General features: G+C 47.0%; 2 protein-coding genes and 1 long non-coding RNA gene across 3 annotated transcripts in view; 1 reads left to right on the forward strand and 2 right to left on the reverse strand.

Annotated features, from left to right (window-relative positions):
- The window catches only part of INSR (insulin receptor), a 56493-nt gene extending 52697 nt beyond the window's left edge, over positions 1-3796 (reverse strand). The window contains exon 1 of the mRNA XM_074808462.1: positions 3582-3796. Coding sequence (XP_074664563.1) covers positions 3582-3660 — 79 coding nt within the window. The 5' untranslated portion in view covers positions 3661-3796. The remainder of the gene's footprint in view (positions 1-3581) is intronic.
- On the forward strand, positions 3797-5561 carry LOC141916207 (uncharacterized). The gene is made up of 2 exons (XR_012621082.1): positions 3797-4103; positions 5104-5561. It is a non-coding gene; the product is annotated as an uncharacterized LOC141916207 (long non-coding RNA).
- A 4863-nt stretch (positions 5562-10424) lies between these two features.
- Positions 10425-16328, reverse strand: USE1 (unconventional SNARE in the ER 1). Its single transcript, XM_074808463.1, has 8 exons — positions 16172-16328; positions 15882-15931; positions 15383-15461; positions 14736-14888; positions 14486-14504; positions 13752-13782; positions 13342-13504; positions 10425-13124 (listed from the first exon to the last, which is right to left on the reverse strand). The coding sequence occupies exons 1-8, from the start codon at positions 16271-16273 to the stop codon at positions 12942-12944; spliced, it is 780 nt and encodes a 259-aa protein (XP_074664564.1). The 5' UTR covers positions 16274-16328; the 3' UTR covers positions 10425-12941.
- Positions 16329-16513: the final 185 nt, after the last annotated feature.

Below are 16513 nucleotides of genomic sequence, written 5' to 3' on the forward strand. Positions count from 1 at the left end.
TCTCACTTTCAGAAGTGTTATTAGGAAACTGGAAAAAGGGCTTTGGGGTGTTTCTTGGGATAACTGCTGAGAGAGGAAAACATCCTGTTAAGTGACAGGTTAGTAGAAGCTGTAAGACAGCTTCTAGCCTACTGGAGCAATACTTTAATATACACTGAAAAAAATCTAATTGTGAAATATTAATTTTTAAACTTCAGTCTCCCACCTCAGCCATATAGAGCTGAGCAATGAAGCAAACTGAGATATGGATTCAAAAGTGAGCCTGCCCATAAACCTCCAGCCCCCTCTGAGAACACCTCCGCTGCCTGTTCTCTCTCACTGCCCCAGACAGCGCCGCTGAACCGAGGGCAAACCTCTCCCAGAGGTCGCTTTCCTTAGTGCCAAAGGCATCTCTAACCTCACAGTCGGCCTATAAACCCTGGTTTGCTGTATCATCACGCTCTCCTCATTAGCTCAAAACATAAACAGAAAACACGACGCATACTGCCATGCCTCCTGTGTGCAGATAAAAGGCAGTGAAGCGACAGCATCCCAGGACCACGGGAGGTCACTCGGGGTAACGGACAGAGGCTGATACGAACAGACCTCGATACTTCAAAGGGAGCAGGAACAGGTTTTACACGTTGCCAATATCAACATAACTTATATTCCACAAGACAGTCACCCCAATATTGACCTCCAGAAAGCTTATGGGTTTCACAGACTTGTTCAGAGACAGTTAGCGCACTACCTCTCTTTAAAATAGCAAGAGGGCACACGGAGAGCTGACAGATGCAGTTGTTGCCTAGTTTTGATACAGCCCTGCCCTGCTGCACTTACTCTACTTGATACTTTTGGGAGGAAAATTTCATTCTAGATCGAGTCTCTCAACACCAAAAATTAACACAGGGTTGAGGTGGAACAAGGGACCAGTTTCTTAATGAGTTTATGAGCACAAAAAAAAACCCCTGTATGAGGCAGAATTAATATATAAGCAGCAAATTATTTTGAAAGGCCATTACTGCAGAAATACAAAGTGAAATTTGTCCCACCTGATGATTTCGGTAGAGAGATCTCGGCTAGATTTCTAATTCTATCAGCAGCAGGCAGTGAAGTACATGTGCAGCGCCCAAATTTAGGTGAAGAGTTTAGAAGGGGGGGAAGCCTACTCTAAACTCTAGTGACTGTATCCATTAGCTTTCTACTAATCACAAAAGGAGCCCAGAGTTGCTCAGTTGGTAGATGCCTAAAACTAGGTGAGGTAAATCCCACCCTAAATACCACAGCTGATGAACTGACGTGCATGAGTCATGTGTGAGATTTATTTCAAGAAGTTGCATGATGTTTACACAGTGATAAAAAAAAAGAAAACAAACACAGACCTGTTTTTCTTCACAAAACAAGATATATGTATCTTCATTTTATGTGCAGGTCAGGTCTCCTTTCCTTAACCCTTGCTTCTACTCCTCTCTGTAACTTCTGAACTCACAACTAACTTCAGTCACATGTAAAAGAGGAAAAGAGTTCTCACACATCGTATTCTTCAAAGATGTATGAAAACTGGGGATGGGTTAAGGAGGAAAAACTCAGCGTCTCCAGCCAAAGGATGCTTTAAATGTGAACTCAAACCATGCACCCAGTTTGCCTGCTGAGCCACACACACTACATGCTGCCCAGCCTCTTACCAGATACTGTCTAAAAGAACTAAAGGGAAGAGAAAGATACGGGGCACAAGAAAAACTACATACAGTTTGGCTCAGAGATGGCGGGAATATTGTCCCTGGAGAGCAGCGTTATCGTGGGGCATGTCTGTAGAGAATGCAGGACACAAATCTCCAAGAAAGCAGACTTCATTAGTTCCGTTGCTCTGGGAACAACTTGTTTGCTTATGCAACTATTGTATGTGCATTTCGAGCCCCGCTGATGCCGGCCTTCGCATTAGCGTGATGTTCTCCATCTGCACCATAGTGCTGTGTGAGCTCATCACGCTCAAAAAACGAAATCAAACATCAAAGTGGCTGAAAACCTTCTGAATTAGGGACCTTTATCGGACAAATTGTCCCCAAAATACTTTACAAAGTATTTGCACTGCGTGATTGATATAAAAATATTCCACCCCAGGCTGTGTTTTGACATCTTGTGCATCGCTGCTGTTTCTCCATCCATGAATTCTCGAGCGTATTTCCTACCGCGTAGCAATACAGCACAGATTGGGGAGTTAAGATCGAAAACACACTTGCAACCCAAAAAGCCGAAAAATAAATAAATAAGAAGCTTCACTGTAGTAGTAATAATAATGTTTTCAAATTAGGACCGAAGTCGTATACGTATTTATTATTAGTGCTGTATGTCAACTACCTTTTCCACGTCTCTGCTGGCGAGGGGCAGGTTTGGACACGCTTTGCCAGCTGGAACTTACCCGCCCAAGTTAAAACCGTACCACGGGTCTCTCTCAAGGCTTCTAACGTAAAAACACACATGAGGAAGAAACTGGGCTATTTTTGAAATATGTAACTTGTCCGATTGCTGGGAAAAAGGGGCTGTCTTAAGGGTACATCCTGCTTTATTCTCTGCTCAAACCAGCCATCGCTGCACTGTCTGCACTGGAACTGCTATTGCCTCTGCGGAGGGAAAGCTGACGGGGGTATGGGGCTGTCTGGGGCACAGGGGATTTACGTATCCAGTCAGCTCGCTTTAAATACTTTCCTTTTATTAAAAAACATCTGTAAACATCATCCAAAATTAAAACCTCTAACTAGAATCGTTTCCTAAGCAAGTGTTTTTGACGTGACCCATCAAAACAGCTTGTAAGGCTTAAACTCGTGTCAGCCTGGATTTCACAAGCTCGCACCTCCAGTACAACACCTTTACACCCGTCTTGTGTCTTACCAGACCCCGTTCAAACACCGATCCCGACCTCCGAGCTTCACCCCCCTGTAACACGCGTGGATTTGAGCGAAGTGTTCCCGCGGATAAAGACAAACCCGCAGCCCCACGCCTCGCTAAACCCGCCTGTAACTGGAGCCGGGTCTGAAAGCGGCCCAGGAGAGCGGGGCCGGGCGCCGCGGCTCAGCCCCTTCCCAGCAGCAGGGCCGGGGGGGGGGCCGTGCCCTTCCCCGCCGCTGATCCCCGGCCCCGGGCGGCACGGCCGGACCCTCCCCGGTCCCGCCGGGTCGGGACGCGCCGCAGGGTCAATCCTCAGGCGAGCCGGGGGGAGCTGCAGCCCGGCCCGGTCCCGCCCCAGCTCCCCCCGGCCGCCGCCGAGCCCGTCCGTCCCGGCCCGCTCTGCCCCGCCTGGGGCCGAACACGCCGGCCCCGGGGCCGAAGGTGACCCGAGCCGCTCCCCGCGGGAGGGCTGCGGGCCCCGCTCCCGGCGCCGCAGGCCCCGGCCGAGCAGCCCCAGCCGCCGGCCCCGCGGTGCGGCCTGGCGCGGCGGCCGCCCCCCCCTCACCCCTCACAGGTACAAAGGGTAAAAGCGCGGCGAGGCCGCCCCGCGCCGCCCGCCTCGCCCCCTCCCGCCGCGGGGCCGCCGCCGCCCGGGCCCCGCCACCTGCGCCAGCGCCCCGCCGCCCGCCTAGGCCGCGCCCCCGGCCCCGACTCACTCTCCCCGCGGCTCCGGCCGCACCAGGCCGCCAGCACCACGGCCACGGCCAGCGCCGCCGCCGCCGCTCTCGGTCCCATGCCCGCGTCGCTGGAGCCGCCGCGGCTCGGCGCGTCCCGGCGGGGGCGAATCAGAGGCCGCGGGGCGGGCGCGGGGGCCGGGCCCGGCTTCGCATCGTCGGTGAGAGACCCGGAGGAAAGGCGGCCGCGGCGGCCCCCCTTTATAGCGCCCGGCCCCTCCCTGCCCCACGGCGGCGGCCCCGGCTCCGGCGGCCCCTTCCAGCGCAGGCCGGGCTGGCGGCTGCCTCCCTGGCCAGTAAACAAGGGGCTGCCCCCGTCAGCTGGGAGCGGGGCGGCGGCAAGAGGCGGCGCGGAGCCGGGGACGGGACGGGCCGGGCCGGGGGAGGGGCGGCAGCATCCACCTGCCGGGGACGGCCCCGGGCCCGGGCGCGGCCGCCCGCCGCGGTGGGAAGGCGGCCGGGGCGGTTCCTGCGAGCTCCGGCCTGATGGAGAACCCGCTGAAGGTAAAGAGCGGGGAGGGAGAGGTGCCCCAGGGAGCTTTTTTTGGCCTTAATGGCTTTGGGCGAGTAAAAGGGAGACGGGGAGTTGTGGGGCAGCTGCTCCCGGAGGTGGGGGGGAAGGAGCAGCTCGACCTCCCCCGGGGCCTGAGGCCCAGCGGGAGTGCGGGGGCTTCTTCCCGCCTCATCCCTCCTCCTCCTCCTCCTGCCAGGGAAGCAGGGAGGATGAACCAGCGACTCGCTAAAGAGAGCTTGGGGCGAGGGTCCTGCCTAGGGAGCGGTGCCCTTTTCAGCATCGAAGAGCCCAGGCCAAGTAGCCATTTCGAATTTCTGGTTGTCTTTTTCCCGTGGGATTGGGCATTTGGTGCCTTTTTTTTTTTTTTTTTCTTTTTCTCCTTTTGTAATCATCTCTGCCTTGCAGTCATGCTAAGCCACGACAGTACGTTTCCTGGCAACTTCCCGTCATTTTATCTGCTTGCTTTCACCCATTTCTGCAAGATACTGAGTTATAAACTGCTGGAATAAAGCTTTTTTAATTCAAAAGTACTTGGTAAATAGACATTCTTCTTTCCTATTTTCAGCTTACAACAGATCTCACTTTTGTCTTACATTTCTTGCTCAATGGGCCAGGAGCAGCGGCTCAGAGACCAATGCAGGGTCTTTTTCTAGACCCCGAATTGCAATAAGAGAGTTTGCACCATTTTAAATGCTTTGTGTTACTTTTCCATTTAAAGAATTGCTGCAGTTGTAATAGGGATAGTACAGAGTTGTGAAGGGGAGAAGGACCTCTGTGAAGTCACATCTGTTTTGGTGTGGTTCACTCTTTGAGGTTTCCCACTTGGATGGGGTAGGGTTGAGGGCCTGATTCGACTAAAGCACCTGAGTGTAGCAGTAGGAGTTGTGATGGTACCTGGGTTACAATAACTACATCTTAGCCTTTGCAAACTATTTAAATGCTTAGATGAAAGGCCCTGCTTAGGGGGGAATGCTGTCTCTGTCATTATAGCACGAGGAGATCCGTGTCTGCACAGCACAGCAGCTGGACATTGAGCTCGGTGCATCAGAACTGTCATCACCAGAACAAGGTTCCCCCAAGTTTCTGTTCTTGCTGCCCTTTTCTCAAATGTACACGACTACTGAGAACTCACAAGTGCAGAAGAGACTCGGAACCTAACTCCTTTCAGAATACTTCAGGAATTAAGGGCAGTCAAGGAACGGAAATAAACAAAACTATGTGTTCTCTGCTTGCAAATTAACCTGCTTTATGACTATAAACTTTGCATAAAACAGAGCCAAACATCATCTAAACAGCTTGGGCTATGTGGAATTTATAATGTGACTGTAATAGCAACCTACTTTTGCTTACTCACTTATGTTCTCATTGCCTTTCATGTAATAATGGTATCAGCTTACAGATTGGCACAGGAGGATTAAAGGCTACAGATTTATTATCTTTCCCTAAAATACTATTTTTAGTTTCTAATTACTGATTAAGAACATCAGGGTGCAATCTTTCCAGCATCTTTCCCATACACTCACTTCGACATAGTCATCACGCTACAGTACACTAAGTTTGCCATCAGATAAACCAACAGCAGCAATGTGGGTGCTAAGAAACTAAGCCAGCACCTGCTTCCTCTTTTTTTTTTTTTTTTTCCTAATATCTGCACTGCAGGCTCTTCTCTAATTTCTGATTCAAGAAACTACTAAAATCACTAGTTTGATATATTAAATATGACTCCTTTCTTTGACAACTTTCACATTTCTTTCTCCCCTCCACAGATGGTTTAGTTAAAATAACTAAGCAGTGGTGTCTGCTGTGAACTGTGACACAAACTACTGGGGTTCATTTCTGAATCCTCCTAAGAAAATAAATACAGAGAGAGTTGAAGTGAGGGTATCTACCTATTTGACCCCACAGATACTTTTTTTTGTTTTGGTCCGTTCCTGACTTAAATAAATCTCAGAAGTATCAACTGCAAGGGAAGGCAAGGAAAATGGGTATGGAACTTTGAAATAATACTCTAGTTGTTTCTAACCAGCGTTTTTTCTCTTTGATGCATAAAATTATCTATAATTACATACCTGAACAGCATACACTTGCTGAAGGATATTCTTCATAGACCAAATTTATAAAAATGTACAAAAAGTATCAGCCAGGTTACTGTTTGTGTCTAGAGAATCCTCAGTGCATTTACAAGACAGGGAGCTTTTCCTTTTAAAACTATTTAGAAAATTAGCATGACAAAATTTTTATTGTACTTTCAGAGCCGGAACCCAAACGGTGGTCCCCCACTCTGGTTTTGGTGAAAACACACTTCATTTTTTGTCATTTTTTGCATTGCAGCTGAGGTAATACAGAGTAGAAGTGCTATATACTATACAGTATGGAAGCAGTACAGCACAAGATAACGCAGTAAATTTACAGGCCCCGTAAAAGCCTCGTTCCTTTTGAAAACCCAAGAAAGAGCTGTCCCATGGATTCCTCTTTGCTTTACAGTCACACCACAGCTGCCAAGAATTACAGGACTGACTAAAAGGGTTCAAAAAAGCCACAGAAATAGCAATTTAAAGTTGTACGTGTAGCGTCTCCTTATAAAAGGTGCATGTTGTCTGTAGGGTCAGTGCCCTCCAAACAGCAGCATTCATCATCATCAAGCAAACATTTTAAAAAAACAGAAATAAATGCAGGCCCTTATTCTTTGCTCATTAATGTAAATATACAGAAACATAAAGGTTAAAAGAGTCTAGGGCTATGGGCATGTTGTTATCATGCCCAACGCTGTTTCAGATTATGTTCCTTTTCCATGGCACATCTGGCACAGCTTCGAGTCCTGAAGAAGCACTTTGACATATATTGTCAAAAAAACCATTGGGGGGCCCAAACCTCGTACTGTTTTTTTTTTGCACTCTGTGCACTGATCTGCTGTAGCCCACAAGGGGTGAGGGAGGAAAAAAAAAAAAGAAATAAAAATTATTTCAGGGGCTGTGTCCCAAACTTCCTTTTTTTTGAGAGTGGAAACACAGAGTCATAGTGCTCTGCCCTGCAAAGGCCTCCACATGAAACCAACCTAAGCGTCCCGATGTCCTGATCAGCTCCCAGCTCCTCCAGATCAACGCTGCTCGGAACTGAAGTCCCTGGCAGCCCATCCCTGGCAGCCCATCCCCAGAGGTGGTTATCATTGTCATTTAGCTTTCCCCTGCTCAAATTAACAAACGAAGACACAGACTGAGGTGTTTAGGCACCAAGGATACGGATCCTCAAAGCCTCATCTCCAGGGCCTGTCGCCTGCAGCCGTGCGGGCGCGTGATCTGCATCCGTGTTTGCTGCGCTCCTCGGAGCACAGTCACAGCCTTGTGTTGACACGACTGCGTGTGGAGAGGACACGGCTCGGCTTCCCGGCCAGCGAGATGCTGCATCTGCTGAAAGCTTCGTGTCTTGAAAATGAAATACATTTCTCATGAAATATACACCGGAACCAAACACACATGGGTGGGATTTGTTGGTTTGTTGGTTGTTTTTTTTTTTTTAGCCATATAAAAGTTCTATGATAATTAATCAGTCCAGAAATACTGAAGGAACACAAAGCTTTGTGTCCAAAAGCAGCTTTAGAGCAGTTGACTCACCGAGGAGGTACATTGGTAGTAATTCTGTTTTAAGAACAAAACAGCTGAAAACCAGTTCAGTGAGCCAAAGCCACACAGCAAGCCAGAAGACCGAGCTGAGACTCAGAATTCTCACTTTCTGCTTCATCCACCATTCAGTATGGCCTTTTCCTAACAACAGGTTGTAACTGCCTCTGTGAATAGTTACCCCGTTGCTCAGGTCACTCTATTTTTATTGATTTGTCCAACATACTTTCCTGGTCACAAGTTTCTCACCAGGCGGTACGCACATTATTCAGCCTCCTGTCCTTTGAAGATGCACAAGAGCTGCTGTTGAAGCCAACAATAGCGAAGTCTCTGCATCTCTGGCAGGATGTTGCTGTAAAGGTTACAGAATTGACTTCTCGGTGACTAAACCTAAAGCTGAGAGCACAGGAGAGCTGACCTTGGAAAATTTATCTCATCCTGTTTGGAGTCACACAGAACCATTTGCCAAATCTCTTAATATAAAATATTTCACGTCATGGATTGACAAAGTTCCTTTCTTACCCTTCCTTCCGTCCACACCAAATCCGATAAGTGACCGCTCTCTTCTCGATGGGAGAAAGCTCAGAGGATGAAGATCCGGCCACTTTACGTGCTAAGGACAGAAATCCCAGTTTTTTTACTGTTGAAACAGGAAACACTGTCAGATCCTTCTGGCGAATTCTATTGTTACATTAGCAAATGCAACCTTTGCCCAAGGTGAAAATGGCAGAGGGCATCTCTCTGCCACATGCAGTTCAAAGAAACTGGAGATGAAGGATGCAAAGGAAATCCCAGCTCTCCATGGCCTACCGCAGCGCTGCCTTGTTTTATCTTTTTTTGTCCAGTTTCTGGTTTGGTTTTTGGATGTCACGGAGGCAGAGGCAATATTGGACTTGCTTTCCACTCCTTGTCAGAACATTTTTGTTCTAATTCAACATCAAAACTTTCAACTCGAAAGAACCTAGATTCTTCTCGATTGCTACAAAACCCACACAACAGTCAGTGTTCCCAACCTGGGTCTAGCAAGCGGGGCCCAGCTGTGAAACAGCCAGATCTATATCTGGCCTTCAGTTCCCTCCAGCCTCCTCATCCACCAATTTTTCCTACAGCTTCTCACAGTACACCTAAGCCAAGCCCACGCCTGGTTTGCACAACCTCCGCTGCCAGGCATGCTGTTCTCTATCAGCAGCCACGTGCGAGCGAGCGGCCGCAGCAGCGTCACTAACACATAGGACGGGCACGTCGTGCTGCAGGCAACCGACTGGCTGCACCAGTTCTGATCGACAGCTCACCACCCCTAACCCCCCCTCTTCTCTGGCTCTTTTTTATTTCTGTACACTAATGCATGGTTTTGCTGATCCGGAGTCAAATTTGGAGGGACGGCCCTCTGGGCAGCATAGGGGACATCAGCAAACTGTAAGCTCCAGGCTGCTTTATCTCACATTTTACATTTTGGAGACACAGAACTTCTCGTTCCCGTTTTGATAACCAGTTTGTTCTGTAGCTAGGAGACACGCCCTTTCCTTGTAAATGCTACAAATCAGGCATATCTGATCCATTATTCACGAACCGCTGCCGCTTCCCACTTCCATCTCCTATTAGGAGGTAGCGCTCATGCCAGAAATGTCACAGCAGTGTCATGTGACAGGTGGTATTGATTTAGCTAAGTCGGGTTTAATGTCACTCTTGTGCAGTGGGAACACACGGTGAGTGCACACCAAGCCTCAGCAATGTGGCAGAGCAGGACAAGAGCTACCAGCCAGCCCTGCCCTGGGCTGCACGACTCCAGAATGGCATCAGCACTCTGCTGTACAGCAAGAGATTTGATTATTATTTTCTGCTCCTATCTGCTATATCATCATAGTTAAAATATTTTTCATGCTTGTAACTATTAATCATAAGACTGATTCTGAGATTTCATGTCAGGTTTACAGCAGAGACAGAACAGTGGTGACTCGCCTGGTATCACACTGTGAACAGTCACAGGAGCAGAACCCTGGTCTGTCCGCTCCATCGCTTTCACCCTTTTACAAGATACCCGCTTTTGGCAGAATAGCTGACAGTTTTGGAAAGCTGCTCACAGCCTGTAGAAGTTTGATCCACGGAGGCTTTGCAAAGTAAAGCCTGGGGAACATACACCCAACCCAAGCTGAGATTACCCAGCCATCATACACCGCGTTCTGCTCTGCCATTCGTGCATCCTAAACAATCCTTCCAAAATACAAATCTTGCTGTGACTAAGGACACCACTTAAACATTCAGTATTATAATATAAGGAGTCTCTGTCACCAAGAATATTTGCCAGAAAAGCTTAGACTGATCCATAGCTACTGTTGCTGCCAGGCTCAGAAACGGTGCATTCACCGGCCTGACATGACCGAAGTCTCCAAGAGGTTTTTTTTTTTTTTTCCTTGTCTGAAAGTAGGTAGTCTGCCAAGAAGCCAACCAAGGCCCAGCCCTATGCCTGATAAACATCTCTCCATCCGGATTTCTCAAGCTTTTGGGAAAGTTAAGCAATTCTCACTTCACAATGTTTGCAACTCTCACAGAAAGCTATTTCTATATATCGTTATTCTGCAGAGAGAAGCACATCAGAGCCCCACGCTACAAAATGGAGCTGAGGGCTAAAGTAGGAGATCGTGCAACCTCCACCACCCATACCTCAGTCAGAAATAAAAACTGTCACTCCATCTATGAAATGTCACGAAGCCGTGAGTGATTGTTTATTCCAAATACTACTGGCACCGATCTTCAAAGTGTTTTTGAATGACTGTAATTACTAAATGAACTCAAGAAAAGTTAAGACTCCAACTGCCAATTGACAAACCAGCCATTGTGTGCAGAGAGATTGCTGGCCACTGAGGCAATTAATCTGTTCGGTTTGCCAGGGCAGAAGGTAACATTCTTCCACCGGGTCAGAGGCAACCAGCAGCTCAGTGCAGCGCTGGAGGCACTGTGCTCAACGGTCAGGAGAGATAGCACGAAAGGTGTTGGTAGTTACAGGACTCAATCTCCGTTCTGGCAGTTCATCCTTCAAAATAACAAACACCCATGAAATGTCAACGGTCAAAAGTTAAATAGCACGTGTTTCTGAACTGATTTCCTAGCAGGCTCTTTTGTAAAGGAATTGCTGTTGACTTGGAGGAGTAGATATGTTCTTGGAGGCAAGCTATCAATAGTTCCCTCTGAGGTTTTTCCAGTTGAACTTCTAACTTATAAGTGCCTAAAAGTTATAGCCAACACATGGCTGATAGCAAAATTCAGCTTTAAACTTGTCTGCAGTGATGCACCAAGTCTTTTGCAAGCTAGAAAAAAAAAAATTTATTTCAAGTAATAAAGGGGAAAAATGTTATAAACAATGAAGCATTAATGTTGTATCATTCCAGTATCTCACACACAAAAAACCATTCCAGCACTACATTCAACCTCTGCTCTAAGAGAAGAGCTCAGCACTGAAATGCCTGCAGGAAAAGTAGTAAACAATTAGAATTAAAAAATAATTTGGTGACGCAGCATTCACTAATGAAGCACAGAGAAATGTCAAACATTACAGTTGAAGAAAAACTTCTGGGAAAAGTAGAAATGTCCATAAATGGATTGCTACAACTCTACATTTCTGTAAAGTTCAAGGTAAGTAACAAGTTTGCTAGAACAGAATAAGCACTATCATAGAGATGAGAAGAAAAAGCTGTACTTAGAGTATAATCACTCGTTTGATAATCCATAAGTGAACGGCGTACTAAATTGCAAACATCCTGTTAAACGAACAAAAATACCTTGTGTAAAAATGTGAACTGTCCTCATTAACACAGCTATTTTTGTAAAGAACAAAGAACAATTCTGAAACAGAGCCTGCTACTTTGGGATACGTTCAAAGAAGCAGTCGGATATTCATAAGAGCTCAATTGTGACAAACAGCTCTTCCCCCCACCTTCCTCTCCCCCGGGGCTGCTGCGGAGATCACCCGACAGACCGGCCTGAAACACCCCATCTAGTGTTTCAGAACAGGAATAGAAATGGCAAAAGAACACTTGGGAGTCATCTGCTGCTCCTCCCGTCCTCAATGGGAAACTGTACACACCTGAACAGCAACCCTTTCCATAGTAAGACTCCAGAAACAACAGCACAGATGTGGAATGATTTGCTTTTAGCTTATCAGAAGCACTTAAAAACGGTTCTTACACTGTCACAACAAACCTTGCTTTACTGCAGGCTCTAATTCTTTCTAGCAGTAGCAGTGCTTTTAAAAGAATTCATTCTAGTTTTTCACCTCTGCTGTATTAAGTGACCTCTTAAGAATACAATTTTGACACACTCTTGACCAGAATAACTTCTCTCAAAAGGTAAAGGCTGATTTTTTTTTATTATTTCTGTCTTGAAGACACCAGCTTCCTTTGCCCTCATCTTATAGCAAAAAAATGTTTGTACAGGTGAGGTCTATACCATGCGGAGTACTGTGTGTACAGTTCTGCCATGCCAGGGTCACAGTGTTTTCTTGATGCCACAGCACCAACATAACAGACAATGAGTAAGTGAGAACATTTGCGCATACAAAAAGGGAAGCAAATATTGCAACAGCAAACAACTTCAGCTGTTCTATAGAAAGTCTATAAACTGAAGACGACTGCAAAGTCCAGAGTTCCAAATACCCATCTGGGAAAAAGTTGAGTCTGAGAATAGTTTTACCTGTTGATACTCTGAATCTGAGCCAGGCAAGCAACTCAATGGCAGCGTTCTCTTCCTACACCCTACAGCTTTGTATGGGGAGAACTTTGTAATTAAATATCCTGTTGGCAGCAAGGTCCTTGTTCAGTATAGTAAAGCTATAAAGACAGGAAAAATTTTAAGACTTCAACTGTTACTTATATTCCTATTGAGTAAACACCTTTTAAGAGTCATAACATTTGCCACAGCGGGCTGTATCTGTCCACTAAAGAACTTGTTAGCAGCTCAGCCTAAATTGCCATCTTTATCCCAGTTCTTCCCTCAACAGGCAACAATATTCACTAGGTAAAAAAAGCAACCAAGCGTAGAAAGCCTTCCCCGTGAAACCCTTCACTGAATCCAGTGACTGCACAAGAAAGAGATGCAAGGGTAGGCCTTGGACAGCCTCTTTAAGGACATGAAAGGTGGCAAAGAAACGGGTTGCTGACAGTTACCATACCAGCTGAGCTTTCCAGCTGCACTTCTGGCAGTTTTAAATAAAATAAATCATTTTAGTTTGGGGAAAATCCTGATAAAGAGAATCATGCTGATGAATATAAAACAAACTACAATTAACATTATCCATAATAGCCAGTTGACTGATTTCTTTGCATGCTGTTCAAGGCGGTCAGATTCATCCTTGAGCTTCTCAAAGTTCTGGTCTGCCATCCTGAGAGAATGCGAGAGCGTCTGGGAACAAAGAGAACAAACGGGTTCAAACTCAGATGTGAAGGTTCTGACCGCTATTTCCTCCAACAGAGAAAAGGTTCAATTGCACTACAGAAGCAGACAAGTCTCCCTACTCTAATCTGACCTGGAATCAAGTTATAGGCATAGTATTTAACATATTAGCACTTTGACCTTCTGGGTTGCAAAATTGAGGGGTTAGCACTTTAACATGCGCTACCTGGTTATCTTGTTTTATCACATTCTGCGCAGCCAGAGTGTTGTTTTTGAGACTGCGAGCCAAACTTAGCATTTCTTCAGCTAACTTCTCCTGCATATCCTGGTGGTGCTGTAACACAGCATCCAGCTCGACTGCTGACTGCTTCTCATCAGATGCAAGGCCTCTGCAAGAGCATAAGGGAAAAAAAAAATTGGGATTTGTACTTCCTGGTGGGTCAATCTGCGAAGGTTTCCCCATATTCTGCAACTCTGACAAGACAACAAGAACAGTTCAGTCAGCTGAAATCATTACATTTTGATTTTGACCAGCAGGCACTTGACCCAAATGGAAGCACATCTGTGATTTAAAGGTGGTTAGGAAAGCAGTTCCCAAGTGTTCCCAATTCATCCCAATAAGAAATTTTTACTTACTTCCGCTTCCTTATGTTTAACTCCTCAGAATCTGGAAAAAGAGTCAAATTTGTCTTTTAGCATGTTATAAAGTCCCACACAATCATTTTTCAGATGTCCAAATGTTACTCGGCCCTCTACCCAAGGACTACGGATTTCAAATGCCTACCCACTTTCCACAGGGAAAAGACAACACTCAACATCCAAAGTATGGTTGAAAGAAAAAAAACAGATGAATCATATCCCCGAGGGCATGGTTTAAGCCCATGTGTCTTGGTGTTCTCTTTCAGGACACGTTAGATTGGCCTAGCTCCAGCCACTGCAACAGTAGCTATGGAAACCACAGATTAATTCCTACCAGTTCCCTACATGACTAACATAGTTGTATATTTAAGAGGAATTGAACAACGCCTACTCTAAGCACCTCAAATCACATTATTTGCTCAGAGCAGAAGAGAACAGGAGCAACAATAAAGGTAAATTGTCCCTGTTAATTCTATAATTAGAATGTCTCTGTATAAATTCTAGAAAAAGAGGTTCCTGCAAGTCCCTGCTACCATACTGCTAACCACACTTAGGCTTTCATCTGTTAGGGTTTTTGGTTTTGTTTGTTTCTAAAGTCTGCTATCTTGAAAAGAAGTGAGCTGTTAAATTAAAAGTATATTTTGGCCAATCTCAAACACCTGACCTTCCTCTTTCTCTCCCTGCAAGACTCAGGTTAACTAGAGTTAGAGAAAACAACAGATTAAACTTACCATCGATAGCCAAGGGGTCCTGGGAGGTGGAAAGAGAAACAAAACAGAAGATTACAAAGGGCCAGTGACAAAAGACAGTCCTCCAGGCCTAGCAGAGTGCCTGTGCCCAGTATTTAGACTATCCAAACTAGAAAAAGATGACTCCCACCCAGCTTGGGACACATCTGAGGCACAGCTGCATAAGGCAGCTGAATGCAACAAGAGACAACCCATAAAGTAGCAGTAAAGAAGCAGCAGCACCAAAACATACTGTACCAAGCAGCTCACTCCTCATCTTGCCTGTGCAACGAGCCTTTGTCTGCAGATGAACTGTTTTAGTAGCTGGGGTTCTCTCTTTGGTTGTTGTAGGGGTACGTCCAGGGGCCAAGAACTGATTTGCCAGAGCCTTTTCAGTTGATGAAGACTGTGAGTGGGAAGAAGCAATGAAAAGTCATGAATGTCCCATTCTGCAGTGAGAGGCCACCTGGGTGTGTGACCAGCAAGAAGGCAGGGAGCACTTCCCCAGCTGCTTCCCACCGAACAGCGAAGTCAGTCTGAACAATGACACTGACTGTAGTGCAGTACAGCTTATTGCCATTTCATAGCTCTCCAGATGCACATGGTCCTAAAGGACAGTACCCGCCCCTGTATCTCACATCAAAGAAGTGAGAAGGATGTAGACAAGATGTACTTTGCTTTTGAAAAGGAGGAAACAAGTTTCAGATCTCACGAAATACCCCCTTTCAACAAAACGTGGAAATCCAACATATTTATTCATGTTTTTACAAGGACTACCTGATAAGATTTAACAAGTGTTATTTTGAGACATCAGATAAAGGCAAACATAGGAACCAGGCAATAAGGCGAATATAAGCAGAAAACTCCTAAGTCTTTTCAAGCTGAACTGGTAGATCTTACCAATTTTTCAGCTTCTAAAAGTCCCTTTAGGAAGTCCACTTTCCGAGAGTATTCATTCAGCAGTTCTGGGGCTGGCTTGCTATTGGAATTGAAAAACAGTAACATGAAAACCAGAAGTCATCAGTATTTTCTGTGTGCAGATAAAATAGAATAAAAAACCTAACACATGGTTCTTCAAAGAAGCATCTAGCAGAAGTAGCCTCATGCTTGCCACCCCCTGTAATCGCCTTTTCCAAGGCACTGACAGCTTGGGGCAGTGGCACTGCCCAGGGCCAAGGCTGACACGCAGGGAAATGTGGCCGAGAACATGACAGCTGCCCAGCTCCTCGCAGGACTGTGTCGTAGCTGCTTGGCGGGCAGTTTCTGCCTCACCGACAGGTATTTCCAGAGAGAAGTATAAACATTACTGTGGTGTTTGGAGGTTTTGTCTGTCTTACAGGTAAGACGCTAACGAAACCACAGAAGGCACCTGCCCGCCCCAGGATTTCAGAGCACTCACCTGGACTGCTTCTTCAGCTCTCGGAGCATGTCTTCAAGAGCGGCCACATACTGAGGGAAAAAAAGCCTTTAAGCTACAGCATATAAGGAGAAATATTATGTCTCGCGGAGGCTGCTGCATGGCTAAGAGGGAGGTTGGAGTTTTAACACTCCACAGCACTCACTGCCTCAGTTTATTTCGAGGAGCCGAACCGCGCTGCTGCGGGGACTGAGGGGCAGGAGGCTCCCACGCTTTTCCCGGCCGGCCTCCCCCCGCGGAACTCGTCCCCCCAAGGCCGCGCCGCGCCTCACCTTCTCCAGCCGCCACTCCTCGGGGTCCCGCCGCTCCGCCGCCAGCGCCTCGCACCGGCTCAGGAGCCGCATCAGGTTCAGCTCCAGGCGCGTCGCGGCCATGGCGGACGGTCGAGAGCGGAAGCTGCCTCAGGGCCGCTTCCGGGCGGCGGGCGCCATCTTGGGGCGGGGAGCAGGGAGGGGCGGGAGGCGCTGGGCGGGCCGGGCGGCTTTTACAGCGCTGCGCTCTGGGCGCCGTTTTATGTAAAAACAACGCCCCAAACCCAAACCAACAAACCCCACGCATGTCCACAGAGATGGCTGCTGGTGGGGGCGACTGTGGCGGCATCGCCAGAGCCCCGG

This window comes from Strix aluco, chromosome 29 (assembly GCF_031877795.1).
Source record: "Strix aluco isolate bStrAlu1 chromosome 29, bStrAlu1.hap1, whole genome shotgun sequence".
In the NCBI taxonomy this organism is placed as follows: Eukaryota; Metazoa; Chordata; class Aves; order Strigiformes; family Strigidae; genus Strix; species Strix aluco.

Coding starts and splice junctions, on each gene's coding strand:
- USE1 (XM_074808463.1), bottom strand. CDS start 16,273: ATGGCCGCGACGCGCCTGGAGCTGAACCTGATGCGGCTCCTGAGCCGG. Junction 14,889..15,382: donor TTTTAGAAGCTGAAAAATTG/GTAAGATCTACC, acceptor TCCCACTCACAG/TCTTCATCAACTGAAAAGGC. Junction 13,125..13,341: donor TGATAAAACAAGATAACCAG/GTAGCGCATGTT, acceptor CTTTGTTCCCAG/ACGCTCTCGCATTCTCTCAG.